At 65.9% G+C, this 24,436-nt stretch overlaps 1 protein-coding gene across 2 annotated transcripts; it reads left to right on the forward strand.

Moving 5' to 3' along the window:
* Positions 1–230: 230 nt before the first annotated feature.
* On the forward strand, positions 231–24,436 carry JUP (junction plakoglobin). 2 transcript variants are annotated; one of them, XM_068167104.1, is made up of 15 exons: positions 231–285; positions 9,439–9,668; positions 11,530–11,786; positions 13,219–13,457; positions 13,820–14,021; positions 15,320–15,464; positions 15,860–15,963; positions 17,301–17,639; positions 19,077–19,232; positions 19,374–19,493; positions 21,043–21,193; positions 21,300–21,421; positions 21,703–21,742; positions 22,074–22,245; positions 23,401–24,436. In XM_068167104.1, exons 2-14 carry the CDS (start codon positions 9,446–9,448, stop codon positions 22,217–22,219), a joined length of 2,244 nt encoding a protein of 747 aa, XP_068023205.1. In that variant the 5' UTR covers positions 231–285; positions 9,439–9,445; the 3' UTR covers positions 22,220–22,245; positions 23,401–24,436. The 2 variants fall into 2 exon arrangements, with proteins under 2 accessions (XP_068023205.1, XP_068023206.1); XM_068167105.1 differs by having other exon boundaries at positions 23,431–24,436.

Here is a 24,436-nt window from a genome sequence, read left to right on the forward strand (position 1 = left end):
CGGCCGCGCCCTTCCCCGCCCACCGCCTCGCCCCGCCCTCCCCTCTCGCCGTCCAATCGCCTGCCTCTGAAGGGCGGGGCGGCCGCGCCCCCGCCAATGGGTAGCGAATAAACACGTCCGGAGGGGGCGGAGCCCGCGGTTGACGGGCGTGCCGGCGGCCCAATAGCGGCGCGGCAGCGCGGGGGCGGGCCGTGCGCGGGGGCGCGGCGCGGCGCGGGGCGCTGCTCGCCTTTTGTTCGGCAGCAGCGGGCGGGCGGCACCGTGCGCGGACCGAGCCCAGCGCAGGTGAGCGGCGCCGTGCCGGGCGCCACCGCGCCGGGAGGAGGCCGAAGTGGGGCTGGGGGGGAGCCGGCCGGGCCGAGCAGCGCCGGGGCAGGGGAGGGGCCGCGCTCGGGGCAGGAAGAAAGCGGCTGTCTGGGCTGGGCAGCACCGGTCGTCCTGGGGCGGTCCTGCCGCCGCCCGGGCCAGCGCTCGCCGCCGGTGGCAGAACCGTGCGAGTGGAGCTTGTCCCGCGTGGGGCAGGGGCGAGCGGCGCGGCTGTCGGCGGCCGGGCGCAGCCTGCGCGGATCCGGTCGGGCGGGTCCCTGGGGCGAGCCCCCGAGGTGGCTGCGGCTGTCCCGGCTTCGCTCCCCGCCCGGTGCTTTGGGAGCTACTTCGCAAGTTGTGGCCCCGCGCCCTGGTGCGAGGCGGAGGCAGCTTCGTTCTCCGGCACCGCCCGGGTGTGCTGGGAGTCGCTGCTCCACGGGCGAGGCCCTGGCACGCTCCTCGCCCAGGTGGCCTCGGGGCTCTTACGTAAAGCTTCTCGGTGCCACCGTACCCTGAGTCACACCTGGTGGCTGCGTGCTCCCGCCGCGCCCGCTCGAAGCTCCGTCGGAGCCCCCCTGGTGCCAGCGTCCCGCCCACGGTGCCATCAGGTGCCCCTTACCTTCAGCTGGATTCGCAAACTGTTTACCTAGGCTGAGGCTTGGAGGGTGCCGTGAAGGGCTCTGGGTGGCTTGGTGACCCTGCCCGGCCCAGGGGTGCCCAACCGAACCCCCCGGATCGGCTGACAGTAGATATCCACAGGAGGAAATAAGGGGGGGGGGGGGAGCGGGACATGAAACTCGGCTGGCTTTTGGTGTGTGTTTGGAGAGGCGAGAGCACTCTTAATTGTGTTAGCCGAGTGATTAGCTTAATTAATCAGGTTTACAGCGCAGATGAAAGGATAATGCTGAAATGTTGCTGGGAGTTGCCCAGAGAAGGAGGCTGTAGGTTGTCATACGAGCAACTTGGAGAGATGTTTGTGCTGCCAGAGGAGTGTGAATGCCAGCTGGGAGGGCACAACCGCCTGCCAGGGACGGTCCTGGGCGGTGACCTGCGCTGCTGTTGTGCCTACACCCACTCTCGCCAGGCTGCAGTGGGCCCTGCACCCCCTTGGCTTTCCTGTGATGCCGTTGGGGTGCCTGAGCGAGCCCCGTGTCTGAGGTGCTGTTCCCTGTCGGCTTCCTCATGCGGGAAGGGTGGTGGGGGCTGGGGCACGCTGTGACCCAACTGGGTCTGGCCCCCGCCGTCGCCGCACCTCCTGTTCCACCCACGCTGTGCCGGTTTTGGCGCTGGTGCTGCTTGCCAGCCCCGGCACCGCCGGTCTCAGGCCCATCTGCCACGGGGCTGTCGGGGAGCCGGGGGCGAAGCTTCTCCCTGCCAGCTGCCGTGGGGCTGGGGCTGGAGCGGTGCCGGAGGCCTTTGCCCAGGGCTGTCATCCTCATCCCGGGGTGCCTGCAGGGTCTGCCCCCGCCCGTGCTCTCGGGGAGTGGGTGTCCAGCCTGGCTGGTACCGGGGCTAGGGGGGGGGCTTTAAGGTGTCCTTGTCGGTGTCCTACCCGAGTCAGCTGGGAGGGTGCTGGGCACCCATCTAATGGCTTTGGAGCCATGGAGCGCCCATTCTGCTGCTCGTTTGGCTGAAACAAGTTGGCCATCAGGATGGGAAGGCACGGAGCTCCTGGCATCCGTGGCTGGGGGGGCGTTTTTCCCTCCAGGGCTGGCTCCCGTGTGGCTGCTGGGGCAGACGTGGATCCCCAGTCCTCGGGGGGCTCCTGGGGCACCGGGGGAAGGTGGGGCGGCCGCGGCGGGGCCCTGGCTTCCAGACAATGGCGTTCACAGTCTATTGTCTGGGCGGTGTGGCGTGTCCTCACCGGCTCCAGGAAGCGTGTCCGTCCCGGGGGGGGGGCCGAGCTGGGCTGCCGGGGGGGGGGGGGGGGGGAGGGTAGGGGGGGGTTCTGCCAGGGCTGGGCACACGATCTGCACACCGTGGCACGAGCATTGCCCACCTCAGCAGTGTGGGCAGCTTGTGGCCTGGTCGAGGCGGGGACCTTGCCCTGTCCCGGGCTGCCTCTCGGGGTAACGTTCAGCGCTGTCCTAATCCCATTAACTCTCCCCTTTGTTTCCCCCACCTGAAATCCTTAACCGGCTCCAGCAGCCGGGGCAGGGACTGCGGTGCAGCTGCAGGGCTTTGGCTGTCTCGGCAGAGGCTGTTCCTGTGACACGATGGCTTCCCTTCAAGGCTGTGCTTTGGTGTGGGAACACTTGGTGGGATCTGGCTCTCTGTCACACTTCAGATCTTCAGGGTTTAAGATGAAGCTTCTGCCGGGCACAGATGGCAGAGCCTTGGGGAGCAGGGCTGCCCTTGGCCCCTGCTCTGCAGGCTGGGGAAGTGGGGAGGGAGGCTCTTTGCAGGCAACTTGCAAGACTTTAATTGCAGCATCTGCACCGAGGCCTGTGCTGGTCCTGGCGGTTTGCATTGGGCTGGCTTCTAATTAACAGAAGTTAAAAAGGAATTTAATTTCCATTAGGACTTTATGAGCCTCCCTTGGACTTCAGCTCTCACCTTTGGTGTCAGCTGGTGCTCTTCCACCCAGACAGGGGCTGTGGGGCACGGAGTGGGTGGTGGCTCTCAGGCCTGGGAGACCATGGGCTGGCCCTAGCTGGCTGGAGGCAGCTGGGATGGGAGGACGCCAGGGCTGCCTCGGTGCCCACTTCATCAGGGCTGGGTTTAGCCTCCTTTCCCGTGGGTGCTGGAGGACAGCAGGGGTGTGAGGGTCCAGGTGCTCCCTCTTCAGAGTAAGCTTAGAACTTGACCTAAGCAGCTCATCTTAACCTGGGCTGGCTTTGGAGCTGCAGGTGCCTCGACGGGCAGAGCTCCTCACCCTCTCCGCTTCCTGCCTCTGGCTCGGGAATGCCGCCCAGCTGGTCGCTGCCTGCGGGGGAGACGAAGATGTTTTGAATTAGGCAGAGGTTTGAAATACCCTTCTAAATATGCCTGCCCTGGTGGGCTCTGCTGCAGCTGCTAGAGGCCTCTCAGCACAGCTCCTCTGCTGTGCAGACAGGGCAGGAGCCTGGCACCGGCTGGTCGGGCGGCCCCGCGATGCCTGCGCTCGCCTGAGTCGAGCCCTGGGGCTCCTGCTCGCCGCTTTCCGAGCGTCCCACGCCCAGGAGCAGGCAGGTGAGCAGCGGAGCCCTCCCGGGGGGAGCCTGCCCGGGTGCCGGAGGGTGGCACGGACCCCCCGGTGTGGGATGTGCCGTGGTCCCAGCTGGATTTTGGGAGGGGTGGCTGGGCAGAGCTCCTGTGCCCGGCCGGTGGGGGAAGAGACCTCGGGCCGCTGCAAGGAGCTGTGCTGTAATCGCGGTGACGCGCGGGCAGAGCCCCGGTGACAAATCATTAACTTGCTCCGACAGGCCGGCTGCTGACGGCTGTTGGTGATAATTTCGTGTGAAGCCTCTGAACTTTACAGCTGTGATGTGGTTGGATGGGGAAATTAAGCCGGGGCTCGGCGGCTGCCTGCCCCTCCCCTCTTGCCGCGGCTCCTCCGGCAGCACCGGGGCCGGGTGGCAGCGTCCCCTGCTTGTGGGCACCCCGGCAGGAGCTGGGAGCAGCCTCTGCACCTCCCAGGCTAAATTTAAAGCCTGCTCCTGTTGTCCTGTTCTCGAAGGACAATTTGTACTTTGTGCTGCTTTTTTTTTAAAAACAAAATAACCATTATTATGTTTCTTATCCAGATGGAGTTGTTGTGATTAATTGCACCCTGCCAGTTCCCAGGGACAAGTGGCAAGCTCCCATCTTCCCCAGCAGTGTTTCTAATGAGAGCAACAAACCTTAATTGAGGAGAGGATGTGCCCACGGAGGTCCTCCCTAGTGTCTGTGCCAACAGTTGGTGTGTAGGGAAGGGAGGTGCACTGACAGAGACCCTGCAGAGGGCCTTCAGCATGTGGAAGACCTTCCCTGGGCTGGGGTCCTGCCGTGGGGCTCACTCTGTGTGGGCAGAGCTAGCCTGGCATGGCACAAGAGCTGTGAGAAGGGGACCTGATCCCAAACCAAGGCTGCTGGATCCATGCCTGTGTGGGGGGCGGGGAGGTGATGCTGGGTGAGCCAGGGCTGGGCAGCAGAACTCCCTAGGGGAAACCCAATCTGTGGTGCAGCTTTGGCACAGCTGTGGCACGAGTGCCAGGGTGTTCCCATGGCTGTGGTGCCCCGTGCTGGCAGCCCCACGGTGCTCTGCAGGAGGGTGGGGGTCATGCCCAGCGCTGTTTGTGCTCTCACAAGAAGAGAGCGCTTGATGGGTAAGACCTTGGCACTGTGTGATGGGAAGTGCCCAAGTCTGCAGCCTGTGCATGCTGGAGCTGTCAGGAGCTGTTAGCTCAGGTGCAGGCTGAGGGGAACAAGCTCTGCTGTGATGGGGAGCATCAGGCAGGCAGGGCATGGCAGAGATGTGGTGCTGCCAGGGCTGGCTCTGCTGCTGGGAGCCTGACCTTGCTACACCTAGGGGCATGTGGCACCTCCCAGGTAGCAGGGACTTTGCCACGGGGCTTTGGACAGCTCAGACTTGGCCTCAGGAACAGCTGAAAAATTAATGGTTTTGGGGAGAGGGAGCCCAGAAGGGAAGAGCAGCTCCTGTGCTCCTTGCTGCCCTCCTTGAGCCACCTGAAGCTGTCAGCGCTGCTGGGGTGGCTGGAGCAGCCCTGGGCATGGTGCTGTTGGCAAGCAAAGGCCATCAGCTCCTTTGTGCAGAGGCTGGGATCTGCCAGCCTCACACCTTGCAGCCTGTTTCTAACGAGAGGCTGAGCCCCCGTCGCGGTCTCCTCCTCATTAAACTTCAAGCCGCTGTCGTTCGCCTTTGAATTCTCCTCTCATCTTCCCTGGAAAGCCTCTTTGAAAGGGTTCCTGGTAGCCGGCATCTGACTCTAACGCTTCCCATTGACGGTGGCGAGGTCTTGAAAAGCTTCTTTCTGTGCTGCTCCTGCTGCGTGCTCCTGCGAAGGGTCCTCTTCAGAACCACTGAAGCCTTTGTGCGCTGCTGGAGCTGCTGTGGCGTCTGCGGGCGCTCCGTGAGCCGCCGCCGCCGCCCCGGCTCCGTTAGCCCTGGGCGCAGCGGTGTTGCCGCTGGGCGCCTCTGGGCGGGGGGGTGGTGCAGATGCTGCGGGACTTGGGGGTGCGGCTCTCTCCAGGAGAGCTCCGGTGCTGTGGCTGTCGATGCTGCTCTCCCACATGGCTGTCATCCTCTGGCTGCTCCGGCAGGGTGGGGAGGGCTGGGGATGGCTTGCGTGTGGCGTAAGTGCTTCAGAAATAGAGGCTCTGCTCGGGTTGCAGTTATTGAATTGCCTTAACCGCCGCTTTCCGTTTCTCAGGAGCCTTAAGTGAGGCTAATTGCAGCCGCTCGCACTCGGCGGCAGCTGAGCTCAGCCCCCCGCGCTGCAGCCCTCAGCGAGGGCACCTCCAGCGCTGCTGCCGGGCAGGGTCTGGGGCAGGATGGGGCTGTGGCACCCCCACGGCTGGCATCCCACTCCGGGTTGGGCAGCACGGGGGAAGCAAGGGTCGTCTGGAACCATGCATGATGGACTCAAGTTGCTCCTTGCACCCCCTGACCACAGGCTCTTGGTGCCCACTCCTGTGCAGCCCCGGTCTGGCCACGTGGGGTGCTCGGTGCCCTGCACTTGTTTGGGGGGTGACAGCCCCACGGCTGCTGACCATCAGGTGCCCAGGCAGGAGCTGTCCTTGCATGAGGCAGCTCATGGCTGCCCTGCTGCTGGGCAGCTCAGCTGTGTCCTGCCTGGGTGAGGCCGAAGGCTCCCGCAGCAGCCGGAGGGAAGGGCTGGGCAGGCCTGGGGCTGTGTTTGCCAGAGACTTCCTCCCAGACGGTGTCCCGCGGGGGGTGATGCTGCCTGGACACCGATCAAATGGCTCCGGGGGCGGATGAGCTGCTGGCTGGTGCCTTGCAGCCGCAGGAGCTTCCTCTGCCTGTCCCGGGTTCCTGGCTGTGGGAAGGGGTGGGAGAGGGATTAACCTTCTCCTGCCTCTCCCCTGGGGGATGTGTGGTTGAAGCCTCTGCCTGCCCCATGTACCACAGCTGAAGCCCCTCTGTACAGCTGAACTCATTCCCTGGTGTGATGCTGGAGGTCTCCTTCTCCCTCCTCACAACCTGCTGGCCCCACAGGACAGGCCCAGATCCAACCCCTGCTCCTCCCTCCTGCATGAACCACTGCCCTTCACTGCTGGTGAGGGCCTGGGAATGGTGCAGGTCATGGCCCTCTGCAGCCATTCGCCATCAAAAGCATCACTGGTGACCCGGGGTCAGCATCCCCTGCCTCTGGCACTGCTGTCTGCCTGATCCTGCTGAGGAGGAGGGAGGACATCTGAGGACACAGCTGCTGTGGGAGAAGCTGGTGTCAGGCGCCTGGCCCTTGCTGAGTGATGAGCAAAGGACACTTGACACAGCGCTCAGAAATGTCACTGCTCGCTGCTGGGGCCTCTGACACTCTCTCTGCTGGCCCTGGTGCCTCAGCTGCTGCTGGCCTGGCTGCCTGCCCACCCGTGGTGAGGAGCAAACCCTGCAGGGGCTGCTGGTGGGGCAAGGATGCTCTGGGGTGCTGCATTTAACAAGGTGCCCATGGGCACCTTCAGGGGGGCTCCTGGAGCTCCTCAAGCCACGTACCGCCCCTGCCCATGGCCCCTCTGCAGGGCAGCAGGCTCAGACAGGTCTGACACGGTGCTCCGCTCCTGCGTGGAGCTTGTCTGGGGCCGATCACCTGAGCTGCTGTCTGGGATCTGAGGAGCTTTGCTGGCTTTTGATGTCCCTGGGGTGCCAGTGGTGCAGACGGGGTGGGGGTGGGAGGCTCATGCATAATGCAGGACTTGAGGAAGCCAGTGGCTGAGCTCACCTCATGGAGGCTGAACAATGAAGTGGGCTGTCAAATGCCTGGGAACTGTAGAGCAGTTGCTGCTGGTCAACCAACGGTGCAGGCAGCTCCAGCTCCTGCCGGCTCCAGCTCCCTGCTCTCTGGGGGTCCCTGCCCCCTCTGGCTGGGTTCTTAGGGTCTTTACAGCCCCTTCACAGGGGCAGAGAGCTTCCCCAAAGGCCCTCTGTCCCCTTGTCAATCCCCATCCAGCTGCCACTGACCCTCTGGCCATAGTCCTGCTGCTGGGGTCTGTACAGCAGCCTGGTGGCTTGCACCACCTCCTGCACCGCGGCGCTGACCCCGCTGGTGCCAGCTGAATGCTCTCTTGCCGCCCTGCTTGCTTGGGCACGGCTTGGCACCGCTTTCCTTGGGTTTCCCAACGCACTTGGGGGCTCTGCCAGCCGGACAGACTCGCTCACACGCGGCGAGTGCGTGGCCCCGTGGCACTCCCAGCTCGGCATAGGCTGTCCCGGCCAAACCCTGCTCTGGCACGGGGTGGGGAGCGGGGCTGGGCTCGCTCCCGGTGCCGTGCGTCACGCGCGGTCCTGCTGCACCGAGCGGAGCCTCCCTCCCGCGCCCTGCCGTGGGAACGGAGCTGCCCGCGCCGGGCTCCAGCCGCGGCCCTGCGCCTCCTGCCTCGGAGCATGCATAATGCATCAGCCCCGAGCCGCAGCACTTAGGTTGCAGATTGCTGCTCCACGGCTCCAAACAGATCGAACTGACAGGAGCGGTGCCCTGCGGTGCTTCCGGGAAGGTGGCTTGGGAGGGAGCGGGCAGGGACGTGGTGGGATGCAGGGGGATGGGGGCATGGTGGGGCTCCTGCCCGCCCGCTGCTCCCTGGGAATGAACGTTCGTGCTCAGGCCGAGGCTCTTCCCTGCGAGCTCCGTGGTGTGCCGTGCTTCGGGAAGAGCCAGCAGCGCTGGGGCGAGCCGTGCCAAGGCTGTGCCCGCTGTGCCCTGCCGGGACACCCCACGCACGCCGCGTCCTCAGCCACCACCCGACGCCCTGACTCAGCCCCCGGCCTGCTGGGGGACTGGGGCTGGCGGGGGGCTCGTCGCCCGTTCCCCTCGCTCCCTGAGGAGGGTGCTGGGGCCCGGGGCTGCCGCACCAGCCCGGCTGGTCCCCGTGAGCCCCGAGCTGTGCTGGTGGCTGGAGCGCTGCCAGGGATGCGTGGCCACCCCGGTCCGGCTTGCTGCATGAATCAGTGCTGGTGGAGGTGGTAATTAGAGCTGTGCTGGGAATCGCTGTTGCTGCTGCACCCAGCTGCTGCCTTTGCCTCTTATCGCCGCTGAAACTCTGACTCATCCTCATCCTCGCTCCTGAGCGGCTGGAGGAAGGGGCAGGAATGCCGGCGGGTGCCTGGGTGATGGGTCAGCGGCGGTGGGGCTGGCCGGCTGTTGTCTCCATTCCCCCATCCCCTCCTCCCCTCCCGGCTGTGCTGTGGGGCTGCATGTGGGGCTGGTGACTCAGAGCCCTGCAGCGTCTGCCGCTGCGCTCCGGGGTAAATCCCTGAGCCTCCCTCCCTCTGCATCCCCAAATTAAAGACAAGGGAAGCCCGGCCCTGCTCCGAGCAACCTCAGCTGGTTTGTCCTGTGTCTGGGATGTGCTGGGCTGCCCTGTCCTGGCACCAGGCGGCCACGGTGTGGTGCTCGGCACGGTGTGGGGAGCCCGCAGCCCCCAGCCCATGCCATGGGCACCCATGGTGCTGAGCACCCACGGGAGATCCGGGCTGGTGGCTTCTCCCGGTTGTTTTTAAGTGCTTTAGGAGAGTCCCAGAAGCCCTCCAAAAACATTCATTTAGCTCTTGGAGCTCCTGCCCCCTGGCTGTCCCCAGCTCTCTGTCAGCTCCTGGCTCTGGTACTGGTCTTTACAACGCCCGTGGGCAGCAGGCTGGGTCTGGAGTGGGCTCGGGGGTCTGTCTGCGGGGTCCCCGCGCACACCTTGGCTGCCGAGGCTGTGAGACAGCGCTGGGGAGGCTCAGGCAGCCGCGGTTCGTGTCTGAACAGGAGCAGCAAAGTGCTGAGCTGTGGGTTCGTCATCCCGAAGCCGCCTTTCATCTGGCGTGGGGGAGGAGGGCAGATAGGGATCGGCTCCAGCTGCTCCTCGCGGGCTGCGCCGGGGCCAGCTGCCTGCCGGGGGCTGCCCTGCGGTTGGGTGCGGGAGAGGGGCGAGAGGGCTCTGCCGCAGCTGGGCTCTGCCAGAGGCGTGATTTCTGCCCCCTGCGCCCCGCAGAGCAGCCATGGAGGTGATGAACATGATGGAGCAGCCGATCAAGGTGACGGAGTGGCAGCAGACCTACACCTACGACTCGGGGATCCACTCCGGCGTCAACACCCAGGTGCCCTCGGTCAGCAGCAAGTGCCACGGGGACGATGATGAGGTCTATGGCAAGCAGTACACCATCAAGAAGACCACCACGAGTTACTGCCAGGGAGGAAGCCAGAGCCAGGGCCAAGTGCAAGGTAGGGGCCGTGGGGCTGCGTACTTCCACGAGCTCAGCTGCTTGACTCCTGCCTTCCTCCTCCTCCTGCATGAGCTGTGCTCCCTCTGGGCTCTCTTCCATGCCACCTTCCACACCCTGGGAGCTGTTGCTGCCTAAAATCTGCTGCCTCCTGCCCTCCTTCCCCACACCAAGAGGCTCTCGCGTGGGGGTGGCGCGCAGCCAGCCGGCACCGGTGCTGAGCTGGGCACACATCCGAGTGCCGGTGGCTTGGCTCAGGATGGGAACAGCTGATCCCAGCCCACAGATCTGCTCCCTGCCAGTCTGCCTGCTCAGAGCCTGTCTCAGGAGCCTATCTCAGAAGCCTGCTCAGAGCCTGTCTCAGAGCCTGTCTCAGGAGCCTGCTCAGAGCCTGTCTCAGGAACCTGTCTCAGAGCGTGTCTCAGGAGCCTGTTTCAGGAGCCTGCTCAGAGCCTGTCTCAGGAGCCTGCTCAGAGCCTGTCTCAGAGCCTGTCTCAGGAACCTGTCTCAGAGCCTGTCTCAGGAGCCTGTCTCAGGAGCCTGCTCAGAGCCTGTCTCAGGAGCCTGCTCAGAGCCTGTCTCAGAGCGTGTCTCAGGAGCCTGCTCAGAGCCTGTCTCAGGAGCCTGTCTCAGGAGCCTGCTCAGAGCCTGTCTCAGAGCCTGTCTCAGGAGCCTGTCTCGGAGCCTGTCTCAGGAGCCTGTCTCAGGAGCTTGTCTCAGAGCCTGTCCCAGGAGCCTGCTCAGAGCCTGTCCCAGGAGCCTGCTCAGAGCCTGTCTCAGGAGCCTGTCTCAGAGCCTGTCTCAGAGCCTGTCTCAGGAGCCTGTCCCAGGAGCCTGTCTCAGAGCCTGTCTCAGAGCCTGTCCCAGGAGCCTGTCTCAGAGCCTGTCTCAGGAGCCTGTCTCAGGAGCCTGTCTCAGAGCCTGTCTCAGAGCCTGTCTCAGGAGCCTGTCTCAGAGCCTGTCTCAGAGCCTGTCCCAGGAGCCTGTCTCAGAGCCTGTCTCAGAGCCTGTCCCAGGAGCCTGTCTCAGAGCCTGTCTCAGGAGCCTGTCTCAGGAGCCTGTCTCAGGAGCCTGTCTCAGAGCCTGTCCCAGGAGCCTGTCTCAGAGCCTGTCTCAGGAGCCTGCTCAGAGCCTGTCTCAGGAGCCTGTCCAGAGCCTGTCTCAGGAGCCTGCTCAGAGCCTATCTCAGGAGCCTGCTCAGAGCCTGTCTCAGGAGCCTGTCCAGAGCCTGTCTCGGCATGGCTGGCAGCACTGCTGCTGTGTGCCATGAAGCTTGGCCAGCTGGGTGAGGGTGAAGCAGAGGTGCAGCCCTGGAGCCAGGGAGATGCTTCCCCCTGGCAGAGGCCATCGCTTGCCCTCAGTGAGGGGCTGGGGAAGGTTCAGGCACTGGCTCCTTGGTGGGGAAGAGCCCTGTGGAGAGGGATGAGCCCTCCTGAGCCCTGGGTGGTGCCATGTGGGTGTGGATGCTGGGGATGCATCTTTGTCCTTCAGGTTGTGCTTGCCCTGGCATCCTGAACCTTCTGTGTCCTTCTCCTGATCCCCAGTGCCAGCTGGCCCCAAGTTGCAGATGCCCTTAATGTTTTAATTACTGGGGCTTGTGTGACAAGTGCCTCATCAGGCTGCTAATTGCATGTTGTCTTATCTGGGCGCTGCTGTGGCTGCCTGCGCTTTGAAGCAGCAGCTCTGCGCTGGCACTGCTGACGCTGCTCTTGCTCAGCTCTTGCTCAGCTCCCGCTCAGCTCTTGCTCAGCTCCCTCTCAGCTCCTGCTCGGCTCCCTCTCAGCTCCCTGCCCTGCAGAGCAGGGCTGGGGGTGCTCCTCGGGGGGGGCCGAGCCTGACGCCGCGCCCTCCGCGTGCCGCAGCAGCAGACATGGAGGCGCAGCTGGCCATGACCCGTGCCCAGCGCGTGAGGGCTGCCATGTACCCCGAGACGGTGGAGGATCGCTCGCTGCTGCTCAGCACCCAGCTGGAGGGGCAGCAGACCAACGTGCAGCGCCTGGCAGAGCCCTCCCAGATGCTCAAGTCTGCCATCGTGCACCTCATCAACTACCAGGACGACGCCGAGCTGGCCACGCGCGCCATCCCCGAGCTCACCAAGCTGCTCAACGACGAGGACCCGGTGAGGGACCCCCCTCTGCTGTGCCAGGCTCTGGGCTTCCAGCTGCTGGGCAGGGAGCTCCCATCCCAGCTGGCCTCCATGGCTGCCACCTGGCTCCTCCCTCTTGGCTCAGCTCTGTGGTGGCCTCCATCCTGCCACCAGACTGTGCCCACCTCTGCCCACCCACAGCCTGTCCGCCGCTGGGACCGGGCTCTCCTGCCCTGGCCTTGCTCTGATGCTGAGTGCTTCTTGCCCTGCCCATGTGCTGCCCACTGCTGCCCCTTGAGCGTGGCAGATGAGGGCTGTGGAACACACCCACCCTTGCCAGCACTGCTGTGCCAGCTCTGCCTGGCACAATGGGCAGCAGCCCCAGGCCAGCTCTCGCCTGGCAGAGCAGGATCCTTGCTGCCCCTTGCGTGCTGGGTGGCAGAGTGAGCTGCTGCCCCTTGTGTGCTGGGTGGCACTGGGAGCTGCTGCCCCTTGCGTGCTGGGTGGCAGAGGGAGCTGCTGCCCCTTGCGTGCTGGGTGGCAGAGGGAGCTGCTGCCCCTTGCGTGCTGGGTGGCACTGGGAGCTGCTGCCCCTTGTGTGCTGGGTGGCAGAGGGAGCTGCTGCCCCTTGCGTGCTGGGTGGCAGAGGGAGCTGCTGCCCCTTGCGTGCTGGGTGGCAGAGGGAGCTGCTGCCCCTTGTGTGCTGGGTGGCACTGGGAGCTGCTGCCCCTTGTGTGCTGGGTGGCAGAGGGAGCTGCTGCCCCTTGTATGCTGGGTGGAAGAGGGAGCTGCTGCCCCTTGTATGCTGGGTGACAGAGGGAGCTGCTGCCCCTTGCGTGCTGGGTGGCAGAGGGAGCTGCTGCCCCTTGTATGCTGGGTGACACTGGGAGCTGCTGCCCCTTGCGTGCTGGGTGGCAGAGGGAGCTGCTGCCCCTTGCGTGCTGGGTGGCAGAGGGAGCTGCTGTCCCTTGCGTGCTGGGTGGCACTGGGAGCTGCTGCCCCTTGTGTGCTGGGTGGCACTGGGAGCTGCTGCTCCTTGTGTGCTGGGTGGCAGAGGGAGCTGCTGCCCCTTGCGTGCTGGGTGGCAGAGGGAGCTGCTGCCCCTTGCGTGCTGGGTGGCACTGGGAGCTGCTGCTCCTTGTGTGCTGGGTGGCAGAGGGAGCTGCTGCCCCTTGCGTGCTGGGTGGCACTGGGAGCTGCTGCCCCTTGCGTGCTGGGTGGCAGAGGGAGCTGCTGCCCCTTGCGTGCTGGGTGGCAGAGGGAGCTGCTGCCCCTTGTATGCTGGGTGGCAGAGGGAGCTGCTGCCCCTTGCGTGCTGGGTGGCACTGGGAGCTGCTGCCCCTTGCGTGCTGGGTGGCAGAGGGAGCTGCTGCCCCTTGCATGCTGGGTGGCAGAGGGAGCTGCTGCCCCTTGCGTGCTGGGTGGCAGTGGGAGCTGCAGCCCCTCACCAGCCCCTGGCCCACAGGTGGTCGTCAGCAAGGCTGCCATGATCGTGAACCAGCTCTCCAAGAAGGAGGCCTCGCGCCGGGCGCTGATGCAGTCGCCGCAGGTGGTGGCAGCCGTGGTGAGGACCATGCAGAGCACCAGCGACCTGGACACTGCTCGCTGCACCACCAGCATCCTGCACAACCTCTCCCACCACCGGGAGGGGCTGCTCTCCATCTTCAAGTCCGGTGGCATCCCAGCCCTGGTCAGGATGCTGAGGTAGGAGCCTGCGGGAGGGGATCCCGAGAGGGTGGCAGAGCCTGGTGGTCCCTGCGGGGCTGGGAGCAGCGCAGGGCAGGGCTCCTGCTGCCCCCACAGCTGGCTCCTGCTTCTGCTCAGCCCAGCACAAGGCAATGGCAGAGCCTGAGCCCTCCAGCCTGAGACAGCCCCAGGGCTTTGCTGTGTCTGGAGGGGCAGGAGGAGGGCAGCGACTCCCCATGCCCCCTCCTGCAGGGCCACAGACCGTGGTGCCCCCTGCCAGGCCCCGCTGCGGGGTGCTGGGTGGGAGCTGGGCTGGGGGCAGGCCGCAGCCCGGGGAGCCAGGGGCGGCTGGGGGCGCTGAGGTGGCTCTGTGCCCGCAGCTCGCCGGTGGAGTCTGTCCTCTTCTATGCCATCACCACCCTGCACAACCTGCTGCTGTACCAGGAGGGCGCCAAGATGGCAGTGCGCCTGGCAGACGGCCTGCAGAAGATGGTTCCCCTGCTCAACAAGAACAACCCCAAGTTCCTGGCCATCACCACCGACTGCCTGCAGCTCCTGGCCTACGGCAACCAGGAGAGCAAGGTGGGACCAGGGGCTGGGGCTGCCCCCGGGGCGCTGCCGGGGGGAGGGCGGCAGCTGGGGGCTTGCTCGGCCTCACTCCTCACAGCCAGAAGCCTGGGAGGCAGGGGTGGGGGCTGTGCCAGCCTGTGTGCCCCACGGCCAGCAGTGTGGCAGCTGTGCCAGCCTGTGTGCCCCACAGCCAGCAGTGTGGCAGCTGTGGCAGCCTGTGTGCCCCACAGCCAGCAGTGTGGCAGCCTGTGTGCCCCACGGCCAGCAGTGTGGCAGCTGTGCCAGCCTGTGTGCCCCAAAGCCAGCAGTGTGGCAGCTGTGCCAGCCTGTGTGCCCCACGGCCAGCAGTGTGGCAGCTGTGCCAGCCTGTGTGCCCCACAGCCAGCAGTGTGGCAGCTGTGCCAGCCTGTGTGCCCCACAGCCAGCAGTGTGGCAGCTGTGCCAGGCTGTGTGCCCCACAGCCAGCAGTGTGGCAGCTGTGCCAGCCTTTGTGCCCCACAGCCAGCAGTGTGGCAGCTGTGCCAGCCTGTGTGCCCCACAGCCAGCAGTGTGGCAGCTGTGCCAGCCTATGTGCCCCAAAGCCAGCAGTGTGGCAGCTGTGCCAGCCTGTGTGCCCCATGGCCAGCAGTGTGGCAGCTGTGCCAGCCTGTGTGCCCCACGGCCAGCAGTGTGGCAGCTGTGCCAGCCTGTGTGCCCCACAGCCAGCAGTGTGGCAGCTGTGCCAGGCTGTGTGCCCCACGGCCAGCAGTGTGGCAGCTGTGCCAGGCTGTGTGCCCCACGGCCAGCAGTGTGGCAGCTGTGGCAGCCTGTGTGCCCCACGGCCAGCAGTGTGGCAGCTGTGCCAGCCTGTGTGCCCCACGGCCAGCAGTGTGGCAGCTGTGCCAGGCTGTGTGCCCCACGGCCAGCAGTGTGGCAGCTGTGCCAGGCTGTGTGCCCCACGGCCAGCAGTGTGGCAGCTGTGCCAGCTTGGCTGGTGGATCAGCTCCTGCCAGGCTCTTTGTCCTTGGCCTGCTGCTCTCCTACACACCAGGAGCCATCCTGGCCTCACACGGAGGTCTCTGGAGCTGCTGTGGCAGGGGCTGGGCAGGAGGCTGCTGCTTGTGCCCTGCAGTGCCGGAGCTCGGTGTGCAGGGCTGGGGGCGCTGGGGCAGCGCACGGCGCCAGCAGGGGGGACCTGAAGCAACTCTGTGTGCCAAGGGCTTGCAGCTTCTGCCTGCCCTGTGTCCTGGCACGAGCTGGGGGAGCCAGGGCGGTGCTGCCCCCGGCCCAGAGGTGCCACACAGCCCAGCCTGCCCCTCCTTGTCCTGCAGTTGATTATCTTGGCCAACGGAGGCCCCCAGGCCCTGGTGCAGATCATGCGCAGCTACAACTACGAGAAGCTGCTCTGGACCACCAGCAGGGTGCTGAAGGTGCTGTCTGTCTGCCCCAGCAACAAGCCTGCCATCGTGGAGGCTGGTGAGTGAGAGGGGCTGGGCACTGTGCCACGGCTGGGGGCACGTGGGAGGAGGGCTGTGGGGTCAGGATGGTGCAGCTGAGGGTCCCCACTCACAGCTGATGTGGGCAGGAGCCTTCCACAACCAGGGCAGACCACCCGTGTGTGGCCTGGCTTCTGGCTCTGCAGGGCTGCTGAGGTGCTCTCCTGGCACCCTGTGTGGGCAGGATCAGGCCTGGCTGGCCAGAAGCTCTCTGCCTATGCCACCTGTGGCTGTTGCTAAGCCCTGAGGCTGTGTGGAGTGCTGGAGGCAGGCATTGCCCAGCTGGTGCCCAGCCCACACTGCCCTCCTGTCCCTCCCTTCTCACTGCTGGGGCAGCTTTGGGGCATTCTCAGGTGCTCTCTCCTTCCCTGGCAGGTGGCATGCAGGCTCTGGGCAAGCACCTGACCAGCTCCAGCCCCAGGCTGGTGCAGAACTGCCTCTGGACCCTGCGGAACCTCTCTGATGTGGCTACCAAGCAGGTGAGCCTGCAGGCCCTGAGCTGTGCAGCTCAGCCCTCCCCAGCTGCCCTCCAGCCACATCCTGGTGCCACTTCCAGCCCCTGGCAGCTGTGGCAGCTTGTGCCTGGCAGAGTGAGAGGATGCCCAGCTGTGCCTAAGCCCTGCTGCAGCAGGGCTTTGCCTGGTGTCACAGGAGGCTGTGTACTGCCCACTGCACTTCCACTGCCAGCTGGCAGCCAGGGCTTGTGCCCTGTCCCTGGCAGGGCCTGAGGCCACCAGCAGTAGATCACACACCTGATGGGGCACCCCTGAGACCTTGGCCTGACCTGGGCAGCCCCCAGCAGTGTGCCCAGGTGCTGGCTGCCCTCTTGGCTCCTTGCCCAGCAAGGGAGCTGCCATCAGAGCTGCTGTGGAGGTGCTGTGCCCTTGGCCTGTGGGGCAGCTGCTATGAGGTGACCTCAGCTCTGCTCTGTGGAGTTGCTGTCCCCAGCCCTTTGCTGCCTCTTGACACATTCCCCATCTGCTGGGGCAGCCTCTGCTGCAGAGCACTGCCTGATGCAGCCTGGAAAGTATTTGGGCTGCTGTGGATCCATCCCTGGCTGTGCTGGGAACCATCCCTGGCTCTGCTGTGGATCCATCCCTGGCTCTGCTGTGGATCCATCCCTGGCTGTGCTGAGAGCCATCCTTGGCTGTGCTGTGGATCCATCCCTGGCTGTGCTGGGAGCCATCCCTGGCTGTGCTGGGGAACCATCCCTGGCTGTGCTGGGAACCATCCCTGGCTGTGCTGTGGATCCATCCCTGGCTGTGCTGGGAACAATCCCTGGCTGTGCTGTGGATCCATCCCTGGCTGTGCTGTGGATCCATCCCTGGCTGTGCTGGGATCCATCCTTGGCTGTGCTGGGATCCATCCCTGGCTGTGCTGGGATCCATCCCTGGCTGTGCTGGGATCCATCCCTGGCTGTGCTGTGGATCCATCCCTGGCTGTGCTGGGAACCATCCCTGGCTGTGCTGGGGATCCATCCCTGGCTGTGCTGGGAACTATCCCTGGCTGTGCTGGGGAACCATCCCTGGCTGTGGCTCTGCTGTGGAGGAGGGGATGGCAGCTTTAACTCCTTCCAGCCCTGAGACTGGGGTCACCCCGGGGGTCACCCCAGGACTGTTTGGGGAGCACCAGAGGTGCCAGGTCTGGGAGGAAGAGGACAGCTGGGGCTGGATCCTCTCTGCCAGCGGCCAGAGGGTGGATGTGGGGCCGCAGCCCAGGCACTGCCTGAGCCCAGAGCTGGCTGGGGCTGGGCCGGGGCTGGGCTGGAGCTGTGCCGGGGCTGGGCTGGAGCTGGGCTGCTCTGCTGCCCCCGCAGGAGGGCCTGGACGGCGTCCTCAAGATCCTGGTGAACCAGCTGAGCTCGGACGACGTGAACGTGCTGACCTGCGCCACCGGCACCCTCTCCAACCTCACCTGCAACAACAGCAAGAACAAGACGCTGGTGACGCAGTCCAACGGGGTGGAGGCTCTGATCCACACCATCCTGCGGGCAGGGGACAAGGAGGACATCACGGAGCCGGCGGTCTGCGCCCTGCGGCACCTCACCAGCCGGCACCCCGAGGCCGAGATGGCTCAGAACTCCGTGCGCCTCAACTACGGCATCCCGGCCATCGTCAAGCTGCTCAACCAGCCCAACCAGTGGCCACTGGTCAAGGTCAGAGGCCGGGGGGGATGGAGGGAGCCAGGGGCTGGGCTCCAGCGATGTGCTGCCCGGGGGCCTGGAGCCGTGGCCAGGCCTGGTGCCGCTGTGCCACCTCCTCGATGGCAGCCGATGGAGGAAGCAGCTCCTGGCTGGGGGTCGATGCTCCTGGCTGGGGGTCGATGCTCCTGGCTGGGGGTGATGCTCCTGGCTGGGGGGAGATGCTCCTGGCTGGGGGGGATGCTCCTGGCTGGGGTAGATGCTCCTGGCTGGGGGTCGACGCTCCTGGCTGGGGGGGTGCTCCTGGCTGGGGGGTCAATGCTCCTGGCTGGGGGTAGATGCTCCTGGCTTGGGGGTAGATGCTCCTGGCTGGGGTAGATGCTCCTGGCTAGGGTCATGCTCCTAGCTGGGGGTCGATGCTCCTGGCTGGGGTCGATGCTCCTGGCTGGGGGGATGCTCCTGGCTGGGGGGGATGCTCCTGGCTGGGGGTAGATGCTCCTGGCTGGGGGTCGATGCTCCTGGCTGGGGGTAGATGCTCCTGGCTGGGGGGAGATGCTCCTGGCTGAGGGTGATGCTCCTGGCTGGGGGTGATGCTTCTGGCTGGGGGGGATGCTCCTGGCTGGGGGTGATGCTCCTGGCTGGGGGGTCAATGCTCCTGGCTGGGGGTAGATGCTCCTGGCTTGGGGGTAGATGCTCCTGGCTGGGGTAGATGCTACTGGCTGGGGTAGATGCTCCTGGCAGGGGGTCGATGCTCCTGGCTGAGGGTGATGCTCCTGGGTGGGGGTGATGCTCCTGGCTGGGGGGGATGCTCCTGGCTAGGGGTCGATGCTCCTGGCTGGGGGTAGATGCTCCTGGCTGGGGGTAGATGCTCCTGGCTGGGGTAGATGCTCCTGGCTGGGGGGGATGCTCCTGGCTAGGGGTCGATGCTCCTGGCTGGGGGTGATGCTCCTGGCTGGGGGTAGATGCTCCTGGCTGGGGTTGATGCTCCTGGCTGGGGTTGATGCTCCTGGGTGGGGTAGATGCTCCTGGCTGGGGGGAGATGCTCCTGGGTGGGGTAGATGCTCCTGGCTGGGGTTGATGCTCCTGGCTGGGGTTGATGCTCCTGGCTGGGGGTAGATGCTCCTGGCTGGGGGTGATGCTCCTGGCTGAGGGTGATGCTCCTGGCTGGGGGTGATGCTCCTGGCTGGGGGTGATGCTCTTGGCTGGGGGTCGATGCTCCTGGCTGGGGGTGATGCTCCTGGCTGGGGTCGATGCTCCTGGCTGGGGTTGGTGCTCTGGCAGCCTCCCCCGTGGGGCAGGATGCGGTGTGGGAGGAAGCTGAAGCCAGGCTGGCCGCGGGGGATGGGGTGGGACGGGGATGGGGCACAGCTGGCAGGCCCTGTGGGGGGCACATGCTGCTGTGGTCCATGGTCAGGACAAACCTCTCCTTCCTGCCCTGCTCCTCTCCCCCAGGCTACCATAGGTCTGATCCGCAACCTGGCGCTGTGCCCGGCCAACCATGCCCCCCTGCAGGAGGCTGCTGTCATCCCCCGCCTGGTCCAGCTGCTGGTCAAGGCTCACCAGGATGCCCAGCGGCACGCAGCAGCTGGCACACAGCAGCCCTACACAGTGAGTCTGCCAGGGGCGCCCCTGTGCCCAAGCCAGCCTGTCCCGAGAGGGTGGCCTGTGCCCGTGCTCAGGGCGGCCGCAGCCTGGCATGGGCCAGAGTGGCTGCTCCAGGGCCCCAGCTGAGCCTTTGTGCCCTGGCAGGACGGAGTGAAGATGGAGGAGATCGTGGAGGGGTGCACAGGGGCCCTGCACATCCTGGCCCGGGACCCCATGAACCGCATGGAGATCTTCCGCCTCAACACCATCCCTCTCTTCGTGCAGGTCAGGGGCTGGGGGGCTGGGGGCTGCCCTTGGTCACCTGCCAGCCGGCTGGCACAGCCCCACGGTGCCAGGGCCAAGGTGCCAGGGTGCTGGGCCAGTGGCAGTGTGTGTGTCCGGCTGGGTCGGGAGCAGGGCTTGCCCTGGCTGGCTGCCTGAGGTGGGCACCTCTGTCTGAGGTGGGCACCAGTGCCTGACCTGGGCACCACTGCCTGACCTGGGCACCTCTGCCTGACCTGGGCACCGCTGCCTGACCTGGGCACTGCTGCCTGACCTGGGCACCACTTCCTGACCTGGGCACCTTTGCCTGACCTGGGCCCCTCTGCCTGACCTCTGCACCACTGCCTGACCTGGGCACTTTTGCCTGACCTGGGCACTTTTGCCTGACCTGGGCAGCTTTGCCTGACCTGGGCACCTCTGCCTGACCTGGGCATCTTTGCCTTACCTGGGCAGCTTTGCCTGACCTGGGCACCTTTGCCTGACCTGGGCACCTTTGCCTGACCTGGGCACCAGTGCCTGACCTGGGCACCTCTGCCTGACCTGGGTACCAGTGCCTGACCTGGGCACCTCTGCCTGACCTGGGCACCTCTGCCTGACCTGGGTACCAGTGCCTGACCTGGGCACCAGTGCCTGACCTGGGCACCGCTGCCTGACCTGGGCACATTTGCCTGACCTGGGCACCTCTGCCTGACCTGGGCATCTTTGCCTGACCTGGGCAGCTTTGCCTGACCTGGGCACTACTGCCTGACCTGGGCACCTCTGCCTGACCTGGGCACTTTTGCCTGACCTGGGCACCTCTGCCTGACCTGGGCACCGCTGCCTGACCTGGGCACCTCTGCCTGACCTGGGCACCAGTGCCTGACCTGAGCACCTCTGCCTGACCTGGGCACCACTGCCTGACCTGGGCACATTTGCCTGACCTGGGCACCGCTGCCTGACCTGGGCACCTCTGCCTGAATTGGGCACCAGTGCCTGACCTGGGCATCTCTGCCTGACCTGGGTACCTCTGCCTGACCTGGGCACCACTGCCTGACCTGGGCACCTCTGCCTGACCTGGGCACTTTTGCCTGACCTGGGCACCTCTGCCTGACCTGGGCACTTTTGCCTGACCTGGGTACCTCTGCCTGACCTGGGCACTGCTGCCTGACCTGGGCACCTCTGCCTGAATTGGGCACCAGTGCCTGACCTGGGCACTTCTGCCTGACCTGGGCACTTCTGCCTGACCTGGGCACCACTGCCTGACCTGGGCACCTCTGCCTGACCTGGGCACCACTGCCTGACCTGGGCACCTCTGCCTGACCTGGGCACTTTTGCCTGACCTGGGCACCTCTGCCTGACCTGGGCACCTCTGCCTGACCTGGGCACTTCTGCCTGAATTGGGCACCAGTGCCTGACGTGGGCACCTCTGCCTGACCTGGGCACCACTGCCTGACCTGGGTACCTCTGCCTGACCTGGGCACCGCTGCCTGACCTGGGCACCTCTGCCTGACCTGGGCACCGCTGCCTGACCTGGGCACCGCTGCCTGACCTGGGCACTGCTGTGTGCTGGCAGCTTCTCTACTCGCCCGTGGAGAACATCCAGCGCGTGGCTGCCGGCGTGCTGTGCGAGCTGGCGCAGGACAAGGAGGCCGCGGATGCCATCGACGCGGAGGGAGCCTCGGCCCCGCTGATGGAGCTGCTGCACTCCAGGAATGAGGGCACAGGTGAGGGCTGCTGTGCCAGGGGCTCTCTGCTGTTGGGCTGGGGTCTGTGGCGCTGGGGTGCCCGCGGGCAGCCGGAGCTGAGGGCGCTGTGCCCCTTGCCCTGCAGCCACCTACGCTGCTGCTGTGCTCTTCCGCATCTCGGAGGACAAGAACCCTGACTACCGCAAGAGAGTCTCCGTGGAGCTCACCAACTCCCTCTTCAAGCACGACCCAGCGGCCTGGGAGGCGGTGAGCACCCTGCTGGGCACCCTGCTGGGCACCCCCACCGGCTCCTTCCCCTGGGGTGGCACCGTCCTGCCTCCCAGAGCTGCTGCTGCTGCTGCTGCCTCGGCCTTGGATGGCAGCGACCAGCAAGCGTGGGCAGGAGGGGGTGTGGGAGGGCTGTGGCTGCTGCAGCCCTGGGGCATGGCACCCTCTGCCCAGGGTGGGTCTGGGCACCTCCTGACCGCTGAGCATGGGGCACACATGAGCACGAATCCCCTCTTCACTTGTGCCAACTTCTTTCCTAGGCTCAGAGCATGATCCCCATCAATGAGCCCTACTCAGATGGTGAGTGTGGCACCTGGGTACCCCCTCAGGCTGGGCCCTAGTGGGGCAGGTGCCTCATGCCACCCAACCAGCCTGGCTGAAGAACCTTTCCTGGGTGGCTGCAGCAGGGTGCCTGCAGCAGGGTGCCAGCCTGGCCTGGCTGGGGGTGCTCAGCTGCCCCCTTGTGCCTGGGCTGGCCCGGGGGGAGGGGTGGGGGGCAGGTTGCCGTTAGGTGGGTGGGCGGCGGGAGCACACGTGGCACCAGGCGGGGGGGGTGCTGGGAGGAAGGTGTCTGAGGCCTGGAGAAGGCTCTCAGGGGCAGGAGCTGAGGTGGCCACGACCCTTCCTGCAGAGCTGGACCCTGGCTACCGCCCAATGTACTCTGGTGACATCCCCCTGGACCCCATGGACATGCACATGGACATGGACGGAGACTACCCCATGGACGCCTACAGCGACGGCGTCCGGGCGCCCTTCGCCGACCACATGCTGGCCTAACCCTCCCCGCCCCCACCCCGCACCAGGTGGGCGCTGCGGGGTGCCCAGGGGGTGGGCACGCAGCCCTGGGGCTGGGGGAGGCAGGGCTGGCTGCTGGCACCTGCTGCTGCCCCGGAGCCCCTGGTGCTGCCCTGGGGTCCCTGGTTCTGCTGTGGGGTCCCTGGTGCTGCCCTGGGGTCCCTGGTGCTGCCCCGGAGCCCCTGGCACTGCCTTGGGGTCCCTGGTGCTGCCTTGGGGTCCCCGGTGCTGCCCTGGGGTCCCCGGTACTGCCCCGGAGCCCCTGGCACTGCCTTGGGGTCCCTGGTGCTGCCCTGGGGTCCCTGGTGCTGCCCCGGAGCCCCTGGCGCTGCCTTGGGGTCCCTGGTTCTGCTCTGGGGTCCCTGGTGCTGCCCTGGAGCCCCTGGTGCTGCCCTGGGGTCCCTGGTTCTGCTCTGGGGTCCCTGGTGCTGCCCTGGGGTCCCTGGTGCTGCCCTGGGGTCCCTGGTTCTGCTCTGGAGCCCCTGGTGCTGCCTTGGGGTCCCTGGTTCTGCTCTGGGGTCCCTGGTTCTGCTCTGGAGCCCCTGGTGCTGCCCTGGGGTCCCTGGTGCTGCCCTGGGGTCCCTGGTTCTGCTCTGGAGCCCCTGGTGCTGCCTTGGGGTCCCTGGTTCTGCTCTGGGGTCCCTGGTGCTGCTGTGGGGTCCCTGTTGCTGCTCTGGAGCCCCTGGTTCTGCTCTGGGGTCCCTGGTTCTGCTGTGGGGTCCCTGGTGCTGCCCTGGAGCCCCTGGTGCCGCCCTGGGGTCCCTGGTTCTGCTGTGGGGTCCCTGGTGCTGCCCTGGAGCCCCTGGTGCTGCCCTGGGGTCCCTGGTTCTGCTCTGGGGTCCCTGGTGCTGCCCCGGAGCCCCTGATGCTGCCTTGGGGTCCCTGGTGCTGCCCCAGAGCCCCTGGCGCTGCCTTGGGGTCCCTGGTGCTGCCCTGGGGCCCCTGGTTCTGCTCTGGAGCCCCTGGTTCTGCTGTGGGGTCCCTGGTGCTGCCCTGGGGCTCCTGGTTCTGCTCTGGGGTCCTTGATGTTGCCCTGGGGTCCCTGGTGCTGCCCTGGGGTCGCTGGTGCTGCCCTGGGGTCCCTGATGCTGCCCTGGGGTCGCTGGTGCTGCCGTGGGTCATTGCCCCAGGGGCTCAGGGGGCTCTGTTCTCCTCCCCCCCAGGTGCTAACTGCAGCCCCCTGCCGCCTGCAGGTGTTTTCTCCGTGCAGCAGAGGGTGGCCCCAGGGCTGAGCGTTCACAAGGACTTGGGAGCCAGAAGTGCCTCAGAAGATAAATTTTTGCCATTCCCACCAGAGGATTTATTTTTCGAGTTTGTTTTCTTCCCTGGGGAGCTGTGGGCAGAGTCCTTCCCCCTGGGACTGCTCCCAGCACCTCCAGCAGCCCAGATGCTGTTTCTGAAGCTTTAAGCCCCCCTTGCCCCAGCCCTGCCCTGCTCGCCCCCAGCCCTGGGGCAGCCTTTGCCAGGAGAGATTTCTTTCTTCTTTCCTTCTTTCTTTCCCACTCGGTGCCAACTTCACCACCCCTCCCTCTGTGCTCTCTAAGCTCCCCCTCTGTCCTGCTGCCAGTCTGCTGGGAGAGGGATCTGACATGGGAAAGCCCTTTGCTTTTGGGGAGCTCTAGCTCAGCCCCAGGCCCAGCCCAGAGTCTGCTGGAGCCCGGGGGTGCTGTTCCCCAGGCCCTTGGCTGTGCCCCCGGGGTGCCCGCGGGTTCGTTCCTCCCAAGCAGCCCCTGGGGAGCTGCCTCTGTGTCCCTGCCTGCCCCCCCAGCACCCCTAGAGGAGTGACTCCAGTGTTAGGAACTGTGTCCTTGTACTGATCTCTGTTGCACATCCTAAGCCCTTTCCCCCTCCTTTTGGTGAGTGGTGTTCCCCTGCCCTCCCCCTCCCTCCCCGTCTGCCCCCTCTGCAGAGGCTCTGGCCCCAGCGCTGCCACCCGAGGGAAGGACACTGCCTGCAGCTGCAGGGCTGAGCCTGCAGGGCTGAGCCTGCAGCGTGGCTCAGGAGTGGAAGATTTTATTACTTCTGTGAGTTGGTTTGGGTTTGGTTTTTGTTTTTGTATAGACCAAAGCAAAGAATAAAAGAAGCGCCCCCCCCCCCCCCCCCCCCAGCCCCACGGTGCCCTCAGCCTCTTCTGTCGCCCAGGGCAGGTCGGTGCTGGGGCTGCAGCCGGGGTGCTGGGGGCTCTCACCCTGCTCGGGC

Source organism: Melanerpes formicivorus, unplaced genomic scaffold (assembly GCF_026170545.1).
Source record: "Melanerpes formicivorus ecotype bairdi unplaced genomic scaffold, bMelFor1.0.p_v2 SCAF_112, whole genome shotgun sequence".
Classification (NCBI taxonomy): Eukaryota; Metazoa; Chordata; class Aves; order Piciformes; family Picidae; genus Melanerpes; species Melanerpes formicivorus.

Excerpts from the sequence above, each read along its gene's own strand:
- JUP (XM_068167104.1), top strand. The coding sequence starts at position 9,446 with ATGGAGGTGATGAACATGATGGAGCAGCCGATCAAGGTGACGGAGTGG. Across the intron at positions 17,640-19,076 it reads ACCAGTGGCCACTGGTCAAG|GCTACCATAGGTCTGATCCG; the intron begins GTCAGAGGCCGG and ends CCTCTCCCCCAG. Across the intron at positions 19,233-19,373 it reads GCACACAGCAGCCCTACACA|GACGGAGTGAAGATGGAGGA; the intron begins GTGAGTCTGCCA and ends GTGCCCTGGCAG.